Genomic DNA, 16,913 nt, shown 5'->3' with positions numbered 1-16,913 from the left:
CTCGTTACTCGCTTGCTCGCTCTGCTTGCTCTCCCCTCTGATCCCTGCCAGCACCATTACACTGGAGACCATCTTTGTTGACAGTGACTGGTGCAACCTGTGCCAGAAGCACAATCAGGTGTGGTGCATCCAGATCAACAACCTTGCCTGTACCTGGTGCAAGGCAAAGAAGACCAAGTCCAACCTCTTCAAGTCCCACAATGCCACCTGACCCTGCTCCGAGGCCACCGCTGCTTGCTACCACCTTGCATCTGGGCCATCCAAGAAGACAATGCTGGTAAACACCTCTGGTGCTGGTACCTCAGCCAGTGCAGTGGCTGGCCCTTCCGGAAGTATCACAATTTTCTGTCTGCTCCATGAGCCTTTCAAGAAGCATGAGTACATGGACCCCGGTAAGCTGCATTTGTTCACTGTTCCTCTGCCCCACCTCACCTTTGTTAGAATCCAGTGGGAAGGAGTAGTTTTCTGCAGATGTGCTGGTGGCAGACGCCAGAGACAATGACATGGAGGGGGAGACCAACCAGCAGGAGGAAGATGAAGAGGACACCAATGGTGATGAAGAGCAGCCAGAGGAGACCAACGCCAGAGACCAAGAGCATGTTGATGCAGTGGAAGCGGCAGAGGTCAATGTTCAGCTAAAAGCATTGGCAAGGTTCACTGACGACCTCTTGCGCTGCTAGGTTTCTTTTTCTTTTTATCTTCCGGACTCACAGTTAGATGATCTAGATTAAAATCTTTCATGTCAAATAGTACAGGAGTAGCCTACTAATGAATTGGGAAGTGCATCAACCTGGTGTCATATCCAGAGTCCCTTGCCTGCTACTCTTGGGCCGCCCTGACATGCACTAGGTACCCTATCCAGAAGAACCACCTGCCACCCTTGGGCCATCTTGACATGCACTGGATACCCTAGGGGGAGGAGTTCACCTATGGTGCTATGGCTGCCCTAACACGGGCTAGGTAGCCCCGTCTGAAGCTCCTCACCTGCCACCTTTGGGCCGCCCCGACATCCACCAGGTACCCTGGTCAGTGGGTTCCACCTCCTAAGGCATGGCTGCCCTGACCCACTGGTGGTTGGCATACTTATATACACACCAGGGGCAGCTCCCACCAGGCCAGAGTGGCAGTCACCTCAACACAGACTTGTAGGAGGTTGCCTACCAGGCCACCCAGCTGGTGGGTGAAGCAGCTGGCAGGACAATGTCAGTCAACTGCCAGTCACCACTGCCCCAAAATCCTCAAGTGTTTGAACCATCTGCTGACTGGACATACTCAGAGACCTGGCCTGCATATCCTGCAAGGTAATCTTATCCTGTCCTGGAACTGTCGATAAGCTGGCCGCATTGAGCAAAACTGTAGCCACAGCCTGAAGGTTCATAGCTTGACCAGAAGAGACCCAGCCATGTTTCTCTAGATGTTTCCTAGCCGCTGCTAGATCAGGGAGGTTCCATAGAGCAGGTCTACATACTGCTGGAAATGCTTTAGGGCCTTGCACTGAGGGTCCAGTGCCAAACACACCCGCTGGGGTGGGCATGGGCTGGTATGTTGACTTTTGTTGAGTTATGAGACTGCCCGCCTACTGGGCCTCCTGCTGCGTCATCATTGACATCAGCCATGGAACTACCAATCTGAACATCCAGAGAAGTATTAAACACGTTGATAATATGAGATATGAAGCTGAGAGCATATCAGGGGGCAGGACCTTATCCCGAGACTTTGGCACAAGAGCCAAGAGCTTGGAACTGTGTGTGCACCAGTGATGATGTTATGAGTGTGCTCCATCAGCTGATTGGATCCAAATGCCAGGTAACACCAGAAGAACAAGTGCGAGGGGAATCAAGATGGCAGTGACAAGGGCAATGAGAGTACCGGTGGTGGTGGTGGTGGTGGTCATGATGCAGACTGCAGCAAGAGTGAGGGAAGAGGCATGGAATTGGTGGCAGCGCTCATGAGGGTGCTGACTGAAGGGAATATGGAAGAGGGAGGGCTTGATGGTAGAAGCAGGATCTTGATGATGAGGGTGGGATGTGTGTACAAGCACTGTGTGAGCGAGAGCATGGGAAAGAGAAGGGAGTGGGAGCAGGAGAGGGAAGGGAGCGGGAGTGGGCAGGAAGGGTGGGAGGAAGGGGTAGGTGGGATACTTGGTGATATAGTGGGAATGTCTGACAAATGCTAATGACAGCGGCTTTGGGCAGTTTGGACTGTCAGAGCTTACCAGCATGATGTCATAGCCAGGCCAATAACGGGACAGGGGAGGGAATCACCCAGAAGGACAAGTCTTACTCACAGGATAAAAGCCTTAGGGATTTGGAGAGTTAACAAAGTTATCACAAAGTTATCCAGAATATTATTCATAGTGGTGGAAAATGATGGGAAGGAGCCTAACAGGGGAGACATGACCCGGGTGGAGCAACAGCCTAATTAAGGCCAGTTGCCATGATGATGGGGTGCTATCTCTTGTTGGGTGCAATTGTAGTGCCTAAAATATGAATGACTGACCAATGGAGGCATGCGTGTCACTTCATGCAGCCAGACCAAATCTTGGAAAAACCTTTGAGACACTTAGAAGGATTGACATTGTGCGTGGAATTGAGGAGGCCGCGACTGTTGATGATAACCTTGGTGATATGTTTGATCATAGCTTTTGACAATAAGATTGTGGGACTGCAGACGTGAAATCATGCAAATACTCACTGAGATACATGCAATGCATGAAATCTATGGAAGCACTCCTCCCAGGTGTCCATCCTGCTATATAAGTGAGGGGAGTCCATGAGATGCCTCAGTGTTCTTGGATGATCTGATCAGCCTGTTTGTTGGAGTCTCGAGCGCAAAATGAGTACTTGAGGTGTTGCCACCCCTCTTGAGACTCGAATACAGCTGGGTCAAACCCTGATGGGTGTGCAAGTGAGAATGACGTGGTTTTGCAGAGAGAGCACATGAACAACTTGGAGGAGTGACTTTGATAGCTGTCATTTTGTGACTTGAAGGAAGATCCGAGCAACTCATCCAGAGACTAGCATGTACAAGCTCGAGTAATTTGTTGTTGAATATCTTGAAGTCAACACGACTGGATAGCTAAAGCATGCTGTTGACAAAGAGGTCCATTAGGTTATTTAGTTGTGCTAACATTGGCTTGTGAGGACCGGGTAAAACCATTAGCAGCATAGTTTCTTCAGTGAGATATTGTATGTTTCAAGGGTTGTTGCAGAGGACAGCGTAGAAGGCACCTGTTGAGTGGCAGTCACAATTAGTGGATTGGAACTGAACTATATTACAAGTCCACACAGCAACAAAACAAACCACTGGTTGAGCTCGTGCACGTCCACATCTTCTATACTAAATGCCCTGCCGTGTTGGCTCTGCAGTCCTGCCTGTATAGCCTGCCACCCCCATCCATCATATATGTTGGTCATGGGTGTGTGAGGGTCTGGAACACATTGTATCCTGTAGCAATAGATGGCAGACAAGGTCCTAGTTGATTGCCTGGACCTCTCCAGTGCTGCAGCTGCTCCCACTTCCCAGGTCGAAGCAGGAGCAGTTGGATTGCACATTCAAGGGGAATATATGGAACTGTTTTGACAGGTGTGTGTTTGAGCTGACCATTAGCTAGCCTTTTCTCTCTGTATATGACACCCAGACAGTTGTTGACAGTGCAGCCTGGCAATGTGAGATCGGATATTGTGAATGGATGGTGTACTACCCAACAGACATTACATATGCAGAGGTAGACAATGAAGTCATTCATTGTGAGACCAAGTTGTTTGAGAACTATTGGTACTGTATGAATGAAGTTGTTGAGACCTGGGTATTCATCTTCAGAATGTTTGGCAGCTGCTTGACTGATGGTGAACCACAGACCTTCAAGCACATTGTGAACTGCACTATGTGTGGCCCCATGACAGACAATTAGAATGAAGGCTCAAATGTAGGTGTTACAAATTTCTGGGTGGTCTTGAAACACTTGGGGTAGTTTGTTTTGATAGAACTCGAGCTCATCTTCTTGAGAGAAGTTGAATGTGTTGTCAATGGGAACATGTAGAGCCTCCTCAAGGTAGTCTTGATGCTCTGGGTTTACCTCTTGTTTCTCACCCTGCTCTTCCTCCTCTTTGCTAGCCTCAGAATCAGGTGGTGGGGTCCTAGCATGCATGAAATGTCAAAATACATCATTGTCCTCACTCAGATCACCTTCGTCATGGTAGTCAAGTGTTGTGTCATGCTGCTGCTGTAGCAACACCTCCCACTCTAAGTGGTTGTGCTGCTACATAATCAGTGTGAGTGGACTCAGTTTATTATCATGCACTGTGATACCACGCACCTGCACCACCTCCTCAGTGTGGTTCTCAGCCATGTTCTCATTTGCTCCTCTCTACTCTTCCTTGTCCTCTTCCTGCTCTGCTCCCCAGTCTTCAATGTCCTCTGGTACTGCAAACTCTAGTAAATCTTCTGCTCCGTATGTTTCTTGATTGTAGTTCTGACCGCCACCATCCCTTGAGAGCATTACATGCAGCTTTGTTGGCATCCAAGAGTGTCAACCTGGCTGTGTCGTAACACGGTCCTTGGTTGCTGAGGTGTCCAGCCAAATGGATGTTTGCTGCACCCATGCAAGCAACAAGAGCACCAGCCAGTTGCCTTGCAATGAATCAAATGGCCAGCCATCCTCTGTGTCCCTCAAATGACCATTCTCACCTCAAGATGTCAGTGACCGTAGCTGGAGAGGATTACAAGTGGTGCACAACTAGGGGCTAGCACAATTGATGGTGCATTAAGTCTGTATACATACGTAGATGCTAACAACTAGTGTAGAAGAGAAGCTGCACGTGATGACACCATCATGTGTGACTGAGCTAGGACACAGCCTTACGAGGAAGTTGATTTATCTATGTGGGCTGTTAGGCAGCTAGTGATATAAATGCAGTCATGTACACAGTTGCACTCTAGCTGCTAGTTTTCAAATTGAATGTCCAGTAAACTATAGTAGTACTTGCAGTACTGCTTTTAAGTATGACCTTGGTAATATTTTCTCCACATCAGTAGCAGTACTTTTGGATGAAAATGTGATATAAAATGTTGGTAGTAGCACTTGTGATACTACTTTTTAGGAGAGCAATGGTAGTACTTTTACACAGAATTGATAGCACTTTTGAGCAGAACTGTGGTATTACTTAGGGTAGTACTTCTCTTGGTACTGCTTTTGCATCAGCTTTTGCCCCCATTCCCACCCCAGCCACAGGTAGTACCTTGAAGTCAGACTGTGGTAGTAATCATAAAGCTTTTCAAACATTACTGCCATTTTAAAGAAAGTACCATAAGCCATCAAAGCATTTTTCTGTTGGTAAAGGTAATACCATGGTATTATCAGGTAGTACCTTGATTTTTATGGGTACTACCTAGTATTTTGCAGTCAATTCTCTGTTAAGGATGTAGTACATGAAGTAGTACTTTATCCACTAGAATGTGCTATTGCAACACAAGGTAATACCTTGCTAATACTTCATACAAGATACAAATGATCAAATTGACCAGATTAATCAGTTCTCACAATCACCACATTAACTTGATCAACTTGATCAACATACCAAGGACCAATTGACAGCATTTCAACCACTCAAATTGCCAAATTATTCACACTTACAGATTGATCAATTTATCCTACTTGTTTTTACCGTGATTTTGGTGTCAGTTACTTCAAAACAGATATCATGCTTTTGCCATGTGTTTAGCAGGAAAACAGGTGTAAAACAGCCTTTGGCCAACATGCAAACAAGTTACTGACGTTTGCGTTTGGCCTTGCCAACGCGAAAAATAAAAATAAAAATAGATGCTCCACAGGTGCACCAAACGTGCGCACGCCAAGCCTATTTGCAGGTCCGGCAATGACCTGCGCCTGCACACTTCTCGACGCGGTCTTGGACACCATAGTGTAGGGCGGGCATTTGTGAAACCTGCGATACACATCCAAATGATGTGCAAGGGGACCTACGGTAGAGAAGTTGAGGTTTTTTGTGCTTTATCATTGTTAAAAATTGATTTTTATGGCTTACTGCCATAGTCGGTATTTTTCGATTTTTAATTTTGCGTCGGCAAGGCCGAACGCAAACGTCAGTAAGATATTTTGCAAAACATGTTGAATGTTTTTCTCTTTTATTTTTGCATGATTTTCCCACTGTATATTTGATTGATTTTATCCTTATTTTGGGTGAGAAACAATGGTTCAAATATAGTAAATGTTTCTGGCATCTTTTGTTGCATGTTTTGGCCAGAATCATTGTCTAATGCCCCCAATGATAATTTACAGTCCGACCTCATTCCAATTCTAAGTTCAAACTCCCTGTGGACTCAGAATTAGAATAAAGCTCTGGCCGTGTTGTTTGTACCTCTGTCGGTGGCGCCAACCGTGAGTCATGACGCGATGGACCTGAACCATCAGTTCCTAACATGTTAAAGTTCACGTTCACATGTGGTTATATACACAAAAGTGTGCTAATGTACAGCTAGGTGTGTGTTTGTGTATAGTGGCTTAGGTAGTGACTAGTGACCTAACAGTCATATAACCCGATGCCATTCTCTGCTGACATGAAATACTCTGCAGCCGGTCTCTAAAGTAAGTCCAACAACATGCTCAGGACAATTCAATATTGAGCACGCTAAGGCTGTACGCCGGTGCAGTGTAGTTGAACGCCTGTGCAATAGTCACGGCAGTCGTTGTAGGCGTGACGAGGTTCGGGTTTGTCGGTGTGTTGCTCGCAGTTGGGTCACCAGTTAGAACTGTGACAGTCGCAGATGACGAAACGGCAAACGGAAGCTGGAAAGTCACATCCTCTGTTGTGTTCGCATAGTTGACGAGCTGACAATGGCGCCAATTTAATTACGTGTAATAAACGTAGTGGCTGGTAAAGACATACCTTGATGGCGAGCGTACTGGAGTCGCTTGTCACACTCCAGAAGACAGTGCCACTCGGATCGGGCAGCGTACTAGGCAAGTATTCGGTGCCGCGGTTGAGACTGAAGAGCTGTGGTTGCATATGTCAGGCCATACATTGCTACGAGATGGATTGCTATAGGCACACCTGCTGGACGTAGAAGCTCGTTGACTTGTAAGCATTGGCGGCGCTAGGAATGCACATAAGCCAAGTGAACCACCAACTGTATTAGGCTACATACTCGAACTCAACCAGGTTAGGTGTCTGGGTTGAGGGATGGGCTAATCAATCGGTCTGCGGTGTGGCAGAAGTTTTGTGTGCTTACCCACTGGTATGCGCCATCGGCGACGTTCTGGAGAAGTCGTCTCAGCGAACACTACTTCTGGATAGAGGATCCATTGAGTGCACTTACCATCAACAAAGGTGCATATGATGCAGCAAACACAATGTCTGCATTGCGCTCAAACCCAGTCATATACGCAGCCTCGCCGATACTGCCTACAGAAACACATTTTAGACGTGATGAGACAATGATTTCATCCCTACGCACCCTGAATAGTAGGGTACATCAAGCGGCCGTCGGCGGTAGTTCCGTACAAGTCGCTGGCATTGGTGGAAGTCACAGCATACTCTCCTTGGAAGTAGTATGTGCCATTGCGCTGATATTGGTGTCAGGTCTGCCTATTCGCGTTAGATAATTGACGAAGGTACCTCAAAGTCGTCATAGTAGAATGAGTTCTCGGCGAACCAGTCTAAAGTGCTCGTCAGATATCAAGCCTATGGAACCGAGGCGAAGAAAAACAAACCAGGAGTTTGATAGACGTGGTTGTCATACTGCTGCGGTGTGGGATCGAGGATGGGATTGAACGGGTAGGCGGTCGCAATGAACTCTACAAGTCACCAAATACTGAGACCCTGAACCAAGACAACACGATCGAGATACTTACTGAGCTGGGGGAACGCGGCGGTGAGGTTTCCCGCAAAGTCTCGCCAGCGGTAAATGTACGACTCTGATGCAAAGAAGTCCTAGAAAACTCAGGTCAGCTGAACCGGAACACGTTTGGTTGGTCATAGATTGCAGTCAACTGACCTCGTTTCCGACTTCCACATATGTAAGTGAGAAAGGCTCTTCACGCCCAAGAGACGCGCGAAGGGCAGCTACAGAGGCCCATAATTTGAGCAACACATTCACATGTATGCAAAGTAGGCTCACCTGCTGAACTATCAGAGGGATCACCAATCACAAAGTTGATCTGTTCACGATTACATGAGCAACGTAATATGGCAAAAAGAGACCCGTACCAACCTGATCAATGGCTGCTTGGATGTACGGCGCGAGCTCGTCCTCGGGAAGGGATGTGCCGTCGAGTGAATAGCCTACAACATCATGAGCCTGGCAGAGAATGACGAGGCCGGCGCTCACCAGCCCAAACGGCCATGAACGGCTCCATCTCCATATCCTCGCACCAATACAAGTACTCCAAGAGGCCCAGGCCACTAGAACAACGTCAGCTGCCGTGAACGCTTCCTTTGAAGACGCATACTTACTCAGTGTTGATGTAGCCCCAGTCACCGACACGACCTGAATGGCTTCGTCAGTCTATGATATGAAGGAGGGACCCTGATGGCGTACCAGGTCTGTCGACTAGAGCCCCGACAGTGTTGTTCCAGATCCATCGAGTGGCGGCACTCTGACCCTCAAGGTTGTTGCCTCCGGGAAGGCGGAAGAACGAAGGCTTCATGGAATACAGCGCCTATTAAACGCGCATGAGTAATATTTGAAGCGTGAGCAACGCGATATAGCGTGCCTCGGCAACATCGATTCTCATACCGTTCGCCCTGTTCTTGAACGTGGGTGGGAAGAGCGAAAACATAGCAAAGTTGATCGTGTTGCCAGCAGCGGACGAGTTGAACGTGACGGTGAAGTTATTTGCGGTGCTCGACGGTGACGTGCTCGGTGTAAGTTGCGCGTAAACCTGCGTCCACGTCGTCTGGGAGCCGCTGATAGGGATCTGCGCGGACGCATAGACCTCGCCGGATGCGCTTTGAAGTGCGACAGTGGCGTCACCGCTGAAGTCAGACGCCTCGGGGAAGCGATAGTAGAAGGAAGCGTTGTACGTCCAAGAGGAATTGACGTTGATACCTATACAGCATCAGCAAAAGCTCGTTCACTACTTCAGAGAACTCGAGCTCACCATAGTAGCCTTCGTTTCCAAATCCGACTGAACCAGATGCGCCCGATGGGATGGTCAGCTGTAAAGAGTTCGGCAGCGCAGATGACACCGGGTCAGAATCGGCAATGACAGTGATGTTTCCTCCGTTGACAGCAGCCCATGCATACAATGCGGTTGCATCGCCTGCAAATATTGGTATAAGATGTTAAAAACAATTGAGTGTAAGTGCTTTACCAGGCGTTACTTGCTGGAAAGCACGGTTCTGCAGCACTAGAGCGGGATAGTCTAATTATGACGATCAAGTGAAGGAACTCTATCGAGCACGTACACTCGGCGTACAAACCACCATCTCCGCCCTTTTTCGTCGTGAGGTCATATGCGTCAAAATCTCAGCTAATGAAACCTACATGCTACACACACTATAAGCCCGATGTTTGTGCAAAGTTAAGGCAAGGAACAGCTTACATTGATATCCTGAGGAAGTGAATATTGCAATGGAGATCAGCGCTGACTAGAAATCAATGTCTATGTTGCGAACCTCAAACATCTGTCCATCTGGAAGTACGTTAGCATGGTAAAAATAACCCTCGGATGGAATTGACGTACAAAGCGTAGAAGGGATAGCATGACTTGCCGTGCCGTTGACCACAACGGTCGTTGCAGCCAGTGCCGCAGTAGCAGCACCTAGCAAGGCAGCAGCACGTCCAACGCGTCCTTGGAGCATGTTTTGTCCGATGGAGAGCGTGAGGGAACCATCGACAATGTATAAAGCGCACCAATTTATACTGCAAAGTGCCGTTTTACGGTCCGGGAGGCTTCCCCGCGCACCTCCCGAAAATACCGCCCCAGATCCTCTGACGTACGTCCCAGCTGCTACGACAATGAGGAAATACATTTCTTCCCTGAGCCGCACGCGGTTCGCGCACACATGACCTGCGCAGTCTCATGCATAACGGCGCTCGTGGGGGCGTGTGTAAGCTCAGTAGGATCTGTGCGCCCAAACGGCAATTAGAGTCCCGTGAACGAATGTGGGATCACGGGTGGTTGCCAGTCCGGAAAATCCTATCATTCAGCAAGGGCTGAGGAAGACGATGATCGGGTTGCGTGTGCAGTCAGTAGGGGGCAGCAGGTAATCCACCGCGCAAGGCGATGGCACGCACAAGAAACTGGACGATAGGTTGAAAGAGGTAATAATGGTGGGATCCTACCAAGCACGTGCAGTGAGTAGAATGACGACACCCCATCAAGTGAACGCCGGTTGACCGCATCTACATCCTGGACCGCTCCGCGGAAAAGTTCTTGCTCCCGACATAAATGGGATTTCAATCGTGCTTGTACTTTAATTAGCGATTCAAGGAGAGGAAATCTCACAGTGAGAGTGATTCAATGGCGGTAAAATGCAGTACCTTTGAAGGGCGCCGATCGAGAGACTGAAGACAGTGAGAATAAACGGAGGGAGAAATAAATGCTGTTGCGGGTCCGACGACAGTGTGGACAAGAGACACCCAAGACAAGTCTTTGCGATCAGCTAAACTCGAACAGATCGCAAGGGCATAAGTTCTCTGAGTGAATTGGGATCCAGCCCTTGTGGTAGATCTAAGCTATGTGCGATGAGTCGGTTAGTGGCTCTAAGGCAATAGGGTCACTTCTCTAACGATAGAACCTGGCGAGAATTTGTATGCCAAAGGTGTATAGCCCCCCTTCCGCAGGAATGCTGGGTCGCGCGCTTCTCGTGATCCGAGTTTCGCAGTCAGATTTCCAGAGCCGATAAAAACGAAGGCCACGCCCAGGCCTCTGAGTTCCTGAAAGCTAGTGATCTAAAAGACACTAAATGGATGGAAAGAAGTTGACCGTTCCCTCGGAGGTCGAGGTTGGGGAAGCGGACCGGGGCACCAGGGAGCCACCGGTAACATCGCGTCTTGCTTGGCGAAGGTCAGCACGCCCACGTAAGAAGGGAAAAAGTAGGCATCTAGTAGGCAGAGGGATGTATGAGCTTTTCTGGGTTGGCATACGGCGATGCCCTTTGCCTCCAATCACAGGAGTCTGATTAATGTGGGCGACAGTAAAAACTTCTGTTGACTATCTTGCCCTGAGGGAAGATGAGTGCGAACATTGATATTATATCACTAAGAGGAACTCGGTAAAGTCTATGCTGGTTGAGGTGTTTCTACAGTCCGTTTGACAGCAGACGAGGGTGGAACAATGGGAGTTTCGGGAGTAATGAGCAGACGACCAAGGCGTGGGGGAGTTTGACGAGCGATGAACTCCATCTTTGTGGGGAGCTTGTCCGATGCCTGGCGCAAGGCTAGAAAAGAGGGAAGTACATGAGCGGGTTAGGTTGACCAGACGGTTTAGGAGCACACCTTCACGTGCGATCTCCTCACGGATAGGCACTCCGCCAACCTCAAAGATGACACGGCCGGTAGGTACCCTGTAGCAAGGGTTACTAAAACCGACGACTGACTGTAGTAATAACATACCACGTCGCCCAATACTCGAACGTGCCCTTACCCTTGCCCATACGCGTTTCACTGCCCTATAGTTTGAGCACTTTAGTCAGCACTCACTTTGCATATGTATAGCTCAGTAAATAGTCACAGACCTTGATGCAGACTGGGATGTCGGGGAAGACCCTCATGAAGCACTTTGAGCCCTTTATAGCCTTAATTTTACGCTTGATGACATCCTGAGCCGTCGACAGTTGCTTGGCCGTGAGGCGTACACCATGCCCCTTGATGCGAATTCCCCATTCTCCGTAAGCTAGAGTAGTACCCTTGATCGAACCGCCTATTGGGACTGGCACGCGTCCTTTGTGACGCTTTGCATAGAGAACATGCTTCGGAGCGAGCTGACCCGCAAAACGCGCCCCGAGGGCGTTCGCAGCATTGAAAGCGCCGACTTTGATACCAGAAGGAGCGGTGGAAGATGTCGTGGACGTCGAGCGCAACAAAGACGAGCGCAGGCTCGCGAGCGAAAACATGGTCGGACAGAGGAAAGCGGGGGACCCCGGAGCGACGACGCGACCTCGGTCATTGGCAGCGGCAACCGGGGTCCTACCTTAGCACCCAGAGTCGCGCTCTGGCTCAAGCTTGACTGTTGTCGTCGTCCACCAACGTCCACTCCCTTTAGCTCGCCGCCACGACCAGCGACAAAGACATGAACAAGCGACCTGTAGATCCAAACGGCGAGTCTTCTGTAGCCAAGAAACTCAAAAGGTTTGCTATTGTATCTCCACATTGGGATGTATGCTTACTCCTCTTCTCGCAGTGACAACGTGAGTGCTTTCCCTGTCCTTCAAGGTGAATTCACCGTTTGGTTTTCTGACGTCGCTATAACCCTTTTCATCCCCCAACAGACCTCCCCAAATGGCTCATCCTCTACCTCTAGTGTAAGTATACTATTTCGCACCCTTTCTTCTCTGGGCTCAACAAATGTTCTAGTTGTCAGTAGATGAGATCGCCCGCAAGCGTGCAGAGGTCTTGGCCAAGGTTGCTGCCATGAAAGGCGGCCCGGCTGCTAGACTCCCTGCCTCAGCATCTGTCTCTGCGCCGTTTACGCCCTCGACGCCTTCCCCGGGTCCAGGGGACTCTCATTCTGGCTCGCCCGCGCCAAGTTCCGGTGACCTTGCCAGACGAGTTGCAGAGGCGCAGCGTCGTGTATCAGAGGCACAGGCAAAACTCGCTGTCAAGGATAACCCTTACATGGTATGTGGTCCCGTCTACTTCCTGTCGTCGGTATTGATTTTTCCTTCAGTCGATGCCACAGCTCAGTAAGAGGAATGTCCGCAAGCCCGCTGAGCCCGTTCAGCAAGGTGCAGGCCTCAAGATGACCGCCCACCCACTCCTTCTCGACACTACTCCTTCTGCGCCTCAGTCTAAGAAGGACCGATATAAGCCCATGCAACCGAAGTTTGCCTCAATCAAAGTACGTCTGCTAGCCCACTTGCCCTGCTGTCTCCCAGCGTCTCACGCTTTACACAGGCAAACATCCGAAACGCCCCAACACCGCCCCCAGCACCTACGCCTACCCCCATCCAAGAGGACAAAGCCAACCCCTACGCCGCAGGCTCAAGCGTCGCCGCCGCCAAAGAAGCCAGCGGATTCGAAGGCGCCCCCAAGGAGCGCAATGCGCGTAACTTCCGGTTCAATCCCAAGGGCAAATACGTCTCAATGGGTAACCAGCTCCGCCAGGAGCAGCAGCTCGAAGCGCTCAAGGCGCGCATCGCCGAGAACGCCAAACGTGCTGGCCTCGACGCCGAGTTCGAGACACTCGAGACGCACATCAAGCGTGCGCCGCCGCCCGAGGCAGAGTGGTGGGACGTGGCTCTGCTCCCGAACAAGAAGTACGAGGACATCGAACTTGGGATGGCTGCGCTCAATATCAGGCGCGACGATTCGCCCATCACGCTTTACGTCCAGCATCCCATCCCTATTCCTGCCCCTGCTGACAAGAGTCAGCTGGCTCTCAAGCCACTGAAGCTTACGAAGCAGGTGAGTTGCGCACGTCATATTTTCAATAACAGTTATAATCTGACTTTGAACAACAGGAGCAAAAGAAGATGCGTAAGCAACGGCGACAGGCAGAACTCCAGGACAAACGCGACCGCGTTCGTATGGGTCTCATCCCGCCTGACGCGCCCAAGGGTGGGTCCAAACACCTACCTCAGCGTATTCTATGGACTAATGCTTTTGCTTTAACAGTCCGCCTCAGCAACCTCATGCGCGTGCTTACTTCCGATGCGGTGCAAGACCCAACGCGCGTCGAAGCCCGCGTCCGCCGCGAAGTCGCAATGCGCAGGCACACGCACGAGAAAGCCAACGCGGAGCGCAAGCTCACAGACGACCAGCGCCGCGAAAAGATCGAGCAGAAGCGCGCCGACGAGGAAAAGAAAGGCATCGCCGCCGCCGTATTCAAGTGCGTATTCCCCCTTCCCCACCTCCCTTCCCCCTCACTCATCCACGTCCCCCAACTACAGAGTCAAAAACCTCTCTGACCCGGCGCACCGCTTCAAAGTCCGCAAAAACGCAGAACAGCTCGGCCTCACCGGCATCTGCCTATTCGGACCCTCCTTCGCGCTCGTCTACGTCGAAGGCGCCACCAAGTTCCTCCGCCGCTACAAGAAACTCATGCTGAACCGCATGGCATGGACCGAGGCCGCCCGGCCCCGCGGCGGCGAAGCCGAGATCGACGAAGGCGACGCTTCAGACGAGGACGGCGATGCCAGCGCTGATGTGCCTCCTGCAGCAGACGACGCCAAGGGCAAGGCAAAGGACGAGGGCGAGGGCAAGGGCGAGGCAGAGGACGCGAGCGCCTCGTTGGTGGACAACGCGTGCTACATGGTGTGGGAGGGCCCCGTGCGCGAGCGTGCGTTTCACCAGTTCCGGCCTCGCGCATGCGGTACGGACGCTGGCGCGAAGGAGGCGCTCGGCTCGCGCCTGGCGGGATACTGGGATATGGCGAAGAACTGGCGTCCGGAGGATGAGGAGATGTACTAGGTTGACGTACCTGTGGACAATACCTTCCGCTGCATAATGTTCGCGAGGGTGATTCTAGTTTGCTCAGTCTTATAGCTAGCCTTAGTGAAGATGGGCATGCAATAGTCATAATGTCATCCATTGCGTCCAGAAATGATATGGTACTAGTGTAAACGGTCGATGTAGCGGTATCAAGAAAATTCGTAAGGGGAGCCATTAGAAGAAACCATTAGGACCGACAGATCAGCGAGAAACCGTCCACCTGCCACATCCTCGATCCAATAACAAAACATGAGCAAGTAATAGTCTAAAATATAGTCGCCAACGCCGCCCCGTCCCCACCATGCCCATGCCCATGCCCCATCCCATCCAGCATCTTCACCCCCGGCCCGTTCTTGCCAAACGTAAAGCCGACCCACACACCCCTCGCCTGGGGATCATCCTTCTCCCTGACCTTGTCCACATTCCGCTGCTTCTCCTTGACCTCCGCATACTTGGCCATGTCCTCGGGCGACGTGAAATCGTCGTAGTAGCCCGTGTCGATCTCGGAATCGAGCGCAGGCACGAAGGGCGCGTGCCCAGCCCGCATGTCCTGCCAGAAGACGCCCTCGAAGAAGGGGTGGTTCATCACCTGCGAGAGCGTCGAGAAGCGCGCGCTCGCGTGCGCGATCAGCCTGCGAGCACATTCATCATCAGATTATCACGTCTGCGCAATATCCTTCAAGAGATATTACCTCGTAACCGCATCCCAAGCCACGTCCGAAAGATTAAAGATCAAGTCCTCCGGCTTATCGTACTCGGGCCTGCGCAGCACCTTAGTCCAGTTCTTGAGATTCGTCCACGTTTCTTCGGGCGTGCCGCCGCTGAACGGCGGGAAGCCCGCGAGAAACTCAAAGAAGATGCAGCCGAGCGACCAGTAGTCGACCGAGTACGTGTACGGCTTCCCGCGCAGCACCTCGGGCGCCATGTAGTCGGGCGAGCCGACGATCGAGTCAGCGTACCGCGGGTCCTCGTTCCGTATCGAGCGGTAGAGCGAGCGTCGCTCAAGTGTCGACCGGATGATCACCTGGTTGTCTTTCACCTTGTCTAGCTACCAGCGGGAATAAGCATCGCGAAAGCTAAGTGCGTGAAACATCCGTGCTCACCTTGACCTTCATCGACTCTATCCTTCTTGGGTTGAGAGCACCAGTGGCAAGGCCGAAATCGGTCAACTTGACGTGTCCGCTGGCATCAACAAGGAAGTTCTGGAGGACAGCATTGAGACAATCAATGATGCATCAAAAATTGGAAACCCACCTCGGGCTTGAGATCACGATGGATATACCCCAGCTTGTGCAGCTCGTTGACACATACGAACATCTCACAAATGTAGAACCTCGCATGCTCCTCCTTCAAGACTCCAGAGTTGTTCAACAACGTTCGGAAATCGCCTCCAGGGACATACTCCATGGCTAGGTACACGTGCTCATAGTCCTGGAACGCATACAGGAGCCGAACGAGCCATGGAGTCTTGGTCGCCGTAAGAATGTCGCGCTCTACCAGGACATGACGGACCTAGCCAGACATCAGCCTGTCAAACCAGAACGAAACAAAGTCAAAGTTCCTGACCTCGTCCATCTTGGAGAGCGTCCGCTTCTTCATCTTCTTCAGCGCACACACCTCACCCGTCTCGCGCTTACGCGCCAGATACACCTCACCATACCCACCCTGACCGACCTGCGCGATGATATGAAACTGGTCGAGGCGCAGCTTGGCACGCCGCTTGCGGAGCAACACACGCTCTCTGCCGCAGTACGACTTGAACTCCTTGTTAAACTCGGACGAGCTGATATGGCGCGCCGCCGTGTCCTCGTCAAACTTGGTGCGCCGGTCCTTGCGCGCCGAAATGTACCCGAGCAGCTGGAAATAATAGTCCAAGAAATCTATACATGACCCAAAAACTATTTAGCCTAAAGTTTACGTCAGAGGGACAGTACACGCACACAGCTGCGCAACAGTGGCCTTGCGCTTGACCTCTGAGCTCTGGAGCAGCTCGCGCTCCCAGCCCTTGAACCCGTGGCCCTTTGTCGTTGTCGTGTTTCTGGTGGTGATCATGGCGACATCATCCCGCCACTCGTCGTCCTTGGCGGTGTTCATATAGTACTCGGGTATACCGGATGTGTGCTTGGCTGTATCCATGTGTATATCACGCAAGAGCGGGTGGTCGCCCTTGGACGGTGTGGGGAGGCCTGCCATTGTGCTCGGCCTGTCCTGGAGGGGTGGGGAGGATGTACGAGGAGGCGATGGGCTGAATCAAGGAGCGATCTGGGCTACATGGAAATCGGTCAGCTACTTACATACTA

The 16,913-nt window shown here is 51.1% G+C and overlaps 6 protein-coding genes across 6 annotated transcripts; 2 read left to right on the top strand and 4 right to left on the bottom strand.

The window, feature by feature from the left end:
• Positions 1 to 271: 271 nt before the first annotated feature.
• CONPUDRAFT_148382 (uncharacterized protein) lies at positions 272 to 680 on the top strand (the record flags this gene model as incomplete). Its single annotated transcript, XM_007764968.1, has 2 exons — positions 272 to 392; positions 487 to 680. The coding sequence occupies 2 exons, from the start codon at positions 272 to 274 to the stop codon at positions 678 to 680; spliced, it is 315 nt and encodes a 104-aa protein (XP_007763158.1).
• Positions 681 to 3,412: 2,732 nt separating this feature from the next.
• Positions 3,413 to 4,351, bottom strand: CONPUDRAFT_68842 (uncharacterized protein; the record flags this gene model as incomplete). Its single annotated transcript, XM_007764477.1, has 4 exons — positions 3,413 to 3,879; positions 3,940 to 4,117; positions 4,166 to 4,261; positions 4,319 to 4,351. 4 exons carry the CDS (start codon positions 4,349 to 4,351, stop codon positions 3,413 to 3,415), a joined length of 774 nt encoding a protein of 257 aa, XP_007762667.1.
• Positions 4,352 to 6,622: 2,271 nt separating this feature from the next.
• Positions 6,623 to 9,821, bottom strand: CONPUDRAFT_68841 (glycoside hydrolase family 51 protein; the record flags this gene model as incomplete). Its single annotated transcript, XM_007764476.1, has 23 exons — positions 6,623 to 6,847; positions 6,906 to 7,013; positions 7,071 to 7,113; positions 7,165 to 7,187; positions 7,249 to 7,275; positions 7,336 to 7,421; positions 7,474 to 7,582; positions 7,635 to 7,675; positions 7,730 to 7,813; positions 7,871 to 7,949; positions 8,014 to 8,081; positions 8,137 to 8,176; positions 8,230 to 8,300; positions 8,347 to 8,420; positions 8,472 to 8,505; positions 8,557 to 8,659; positions 8,687 to 9,066; positions 9,119 to 9,280; positions 9,332 to 9,367; positions 9,426 to 9,453; positions 9,563 to 9,571; positions 9,636 to 9,652; positions 9,704 to 9,821. The coding sequence occupies 23 exons, from the start codon at positions 9,819 to 9,821 to the stop codon at positions 6,623 to 6,625; spliced, it is 1,965 nt and encodes a 654-aa protein (XP_007762666.1).
• A 1,331-nt stretch (positions 9,822 to 11,152) lies between these two features.
• Positions 11,153 to 12,083, bottom strand: CONPUDRAFT_114464 (uncharacterized protein). Its single transcript, XM_007764967.1, has 4 exons — positions 11,700 to 12,083; positions 11,578 to 11,633; positions 11,461 to 11,528; positions 11,153 to 11,402 (listed from the first exon to the last, which is right to left on the bottom strand). The coding sequence occupies exons 1-4, from the start codon at positions 12,075 to 12,077 to the stop codon at positions 11,245 to 11,247; spliced, it is 660 nt and encodes a 219-aa protein (XP_007763157.1). The 5' UTR covers positions 12,078 to 12,083; the 3' UTR covers positions 11,153 to 11,244.
• A 121-nt stretch (positions 12,084 to 12,204) lies between these two features.
• On the top strand, positions 12,205 to 14,708 carry CONPUDRAFT_114460 (PRP3-domain-containing protein). The gene is made up of 9 exons (XM_007764966.1): positions 12,205 to 12,312; positions 12,365 to 12,371; positions 12,453 to 12,485; positions 12,538 to 12,801; positions 12,851 to 13,021; positions 13,078 to 13,587; positions 13,644 to 13,740; positions 13,798 to 14,011; positions 14,073 to 14,708. The coding sequence occupies exons 1-9, from the start codon at positions 12,254 to 12,256 to the stop codon at positions 14,590 to 14,592; spliced, it is 1,875 nt and encodes a 624-aa protein (XP_007763156.1). The 5' UTR covers positions 12,205 to 12,253; the 3' UTR covers positions 14,593 to 14,708.
• A 170-nt stretch (positions 14,709 to 14,878) lies between these two features.
• CONPUDRAFT_46220 (kinase-like protein) lies at positions 14,879 to 16,665 on the bottom strand (the record flags this gene model as incomplete). Its single annotated transcript, XM_007764388.1, has 6 exons — positions 14,879 to 15,245; positions 15,306 to 15,661; positions 15,717 to 15,815; positions 15,868 to 16,125; positions 16,180 to 16,493; positions 16,554 to 16,665. The coding sequence occupies 6 exons, from the start codon at positions 16,663 to 16,665 to the stop codon at positions 14,879 to 14,881; spliced, it is 1,506 nt and encodes a 501-aa protein (XP_007762578.1).
• Positions 16,666 to 16,913: the final 248 nt, after the last annotated feature.

This window comes from Coniophora puteana, assembly GCF_000271625.1.
Source record: "Coniophora puteana RWD-64-598 SS2 unplaced genomic scaffold CONPUscaffold_1, whole genome shotgun sequence".
Lineage (NCBI taxonomy): Eukaryota > Fungi > Basidiomycota > Agaricomycetes > Boletales > Coniophoraceae > Coniophora > Coniophora puteana.
This window is presented reverse-complemented; position numbering and strand designations above follow the sequence as displayed.